General features: G+C 42.3%; 1 protein-coding gene across 1 annotated transcript; it reads left to right on the top strand.

Annotated features, from left to right (window-relative positions):
* The first annotated feature begins 902 nt into the window (after positions 1–902).
* Positions 903–1791, top strand: LOC141617152 (uncharacterized). Its single transcript, XM_074434333.1, has 3 exons — positions 903–1132; positions 1233–1441; positions 1595–1791. The coding sequence occupies exons 1-3, from the start codon at positions 903–905 to the stop codon at positions 1789–1791; spliced, it is 636 nt and encodes a 211-aa protein (XP_074290434.1).
* The last annotated feature ends 239 nt before the right edge of the window (positions 1792–2030 follow it).

Raw genomic sequence — 2030 nt, forward strand, 5'->3', positions numbered from 1 at the left:
GGGCCATGTGGTTTACAAAGATTAATTTGAGATCGGGTTATCACCAGTTAAGGATTGCGGATGAAGATATTCCTAAGATTTTTTGGTCGCGGTATGGTGACTATAAGTATGTGGTGATGCCTTTTGGGTTGACTAATGCACCAGCAGTGTTTATGGATCTTATGAACCGGATCTTCAGTCCGTTTTTGGATATATTTTTGGTGGTTTTCATCGATGATATCCTAGTCTATTCCAAGACTAAGGAAGAGCATGAGGAGCATTTGAGGTTGGTATTTCAAACTTTACGAGATAACCAGGTATATTCTAAGTTGTCCAAATGTGAGTTCTGGTTAGAGAAGGTAGCCTTTCCAGGCCATGTGATTTCAAAGGATGGTGTAGCTACGGATCCTAGTAAGATCGAGGCGGTGTCAAACTGGGAAGTACCGAAGAATGTTGCTGAAATTCGGAGTTTCTTGAGTTTAGCTGGCTATTACAGGAGGTTCGTGAAAGATTTTTCCAAGATTGCTAGACCTATGATAGCTTTGTTGAGGAAAAAGACCAGATTTCGTTGGGATGAGATTTATGAGACGGCGTTCAAAACATTAAAGAAGCGTTTGACTACAGCTCCCGTTCTAGCTTTGCTGGAGGGAAGTGAGAACTTCGAAGTTTATACGGATGCTTCGAAGAATGGATTGGGATGTGTCTAGATGCAAAATGGAAAAGTCATTGCCTATGCTTCTAGACAGTTGAAGCCGTATGAAGAGAACTATCCTACTCATGATTTAGAGTTGGGTGCGGTTGTATTTGCTCTGAAGATTTGGAGGCATTATCTATACGGGGCAACCTTTAAAGTGTTTTCAGATCATAAGAGTTTGAAGTACATCTACACTCAAAAGGAGCTGAACATGCATCAGAGAAGGTGGATGGAGCTGATTGCTGACTATGATATGAAAATCATCTATCATAAGGGGAAGGTTAATGTGGTTGCAGATGCTTTGAGTAGAAATATTGTGCATTCGTTATGCACCGCCATGTCGCTGATGAAATTGAAAGATGAAATGACTAAGATGGGGATTCACTTTATTAGCAAGGGGGATGCCATTGGTGATTTGACTATCGAGCCCGAACTTTATGATGACATCAAAAGGAACAGGTACTTGATCCCAAGATTTAGGAGTGGAGGCAGGAGTGGAGAAGGGTACGGTTTCGAGATTTTCTATCCATACGGATGAGAGTGTCCGATTCGATGAGAGGTGGTGTGTGCCTAATGATGCTAAGTTGAAGAAATTGACTATGAAGGAGGCTCATTGCACTCCTTATTCGGTACATCTGGGAGGTGATAAGCTTTATAAGGACTTGAAGAAGACTTTTTGGTGGCCCGGTATGAAGAAAGAAATTGCGGAGTTTGTGGCTAGGTATTTGACTTATCAAAGGGTCAAAGGAGAGCGGAGGAGACCACAAGGTAAGATTCAGACACTTGAGGTGCCCGAATGGAAATAGGAATCGATTTATATGGACTTCATTGTGGGGTTAACGAGAACTCAGCAGGGTAATAACATGATTTCGGTAATTGTCGATTGTCTGACAAAGTCAGCTCATTTTATTCCAATGAAAGGTACTTGGAGTAAGATTCAGCTGGCTCTTGGGTACAGGAAGCATGTGGTACGACTACACGGGGTACCAATGGATATTGTTTCAGATAGAGATGCGAGATTTATACCGCGATTTTGGCAAGAATTGCAGAATTTGATGAGGACTAGCTTAAAGATCGATGAGCACAGCGTTCCATCCTGCGATAGATGGTCAAACTGAAAGGACCATCAAAACCTTAGAAGACGTGTTGCAAGCTTGTGTGATGGAGTTTGGTGGGAGTTGGGAGGATAAGCTTGATTTGATTGAGTTTTCATATAACAACAGTTATCACACGAATATTGGGATGGCACCGTTCGAGGCATTGTACCAGAGGAAGTGTAGGAGCCCGGTTTGTTGGGATGATAGCGGTGAAGCTGTAGTTTTAGGACCACAAATGGTACAAGATATGGTTGGACAAG

The sequence above is a fragment of the Silene latifolia genome, chromosome X, assembly GCF_048544455.1.
Source record: "Silene latifolia isolate original U9 population chromosome X, ASM4854445v1, whole genome shotgun sequence".
Lineage (NCBI taxonomy): Eukaryota > Viridiplantae > Streptophyta > Magnoliopsida > Caryophyllales > Caryophyllaceae > Silene > Silene latifolia.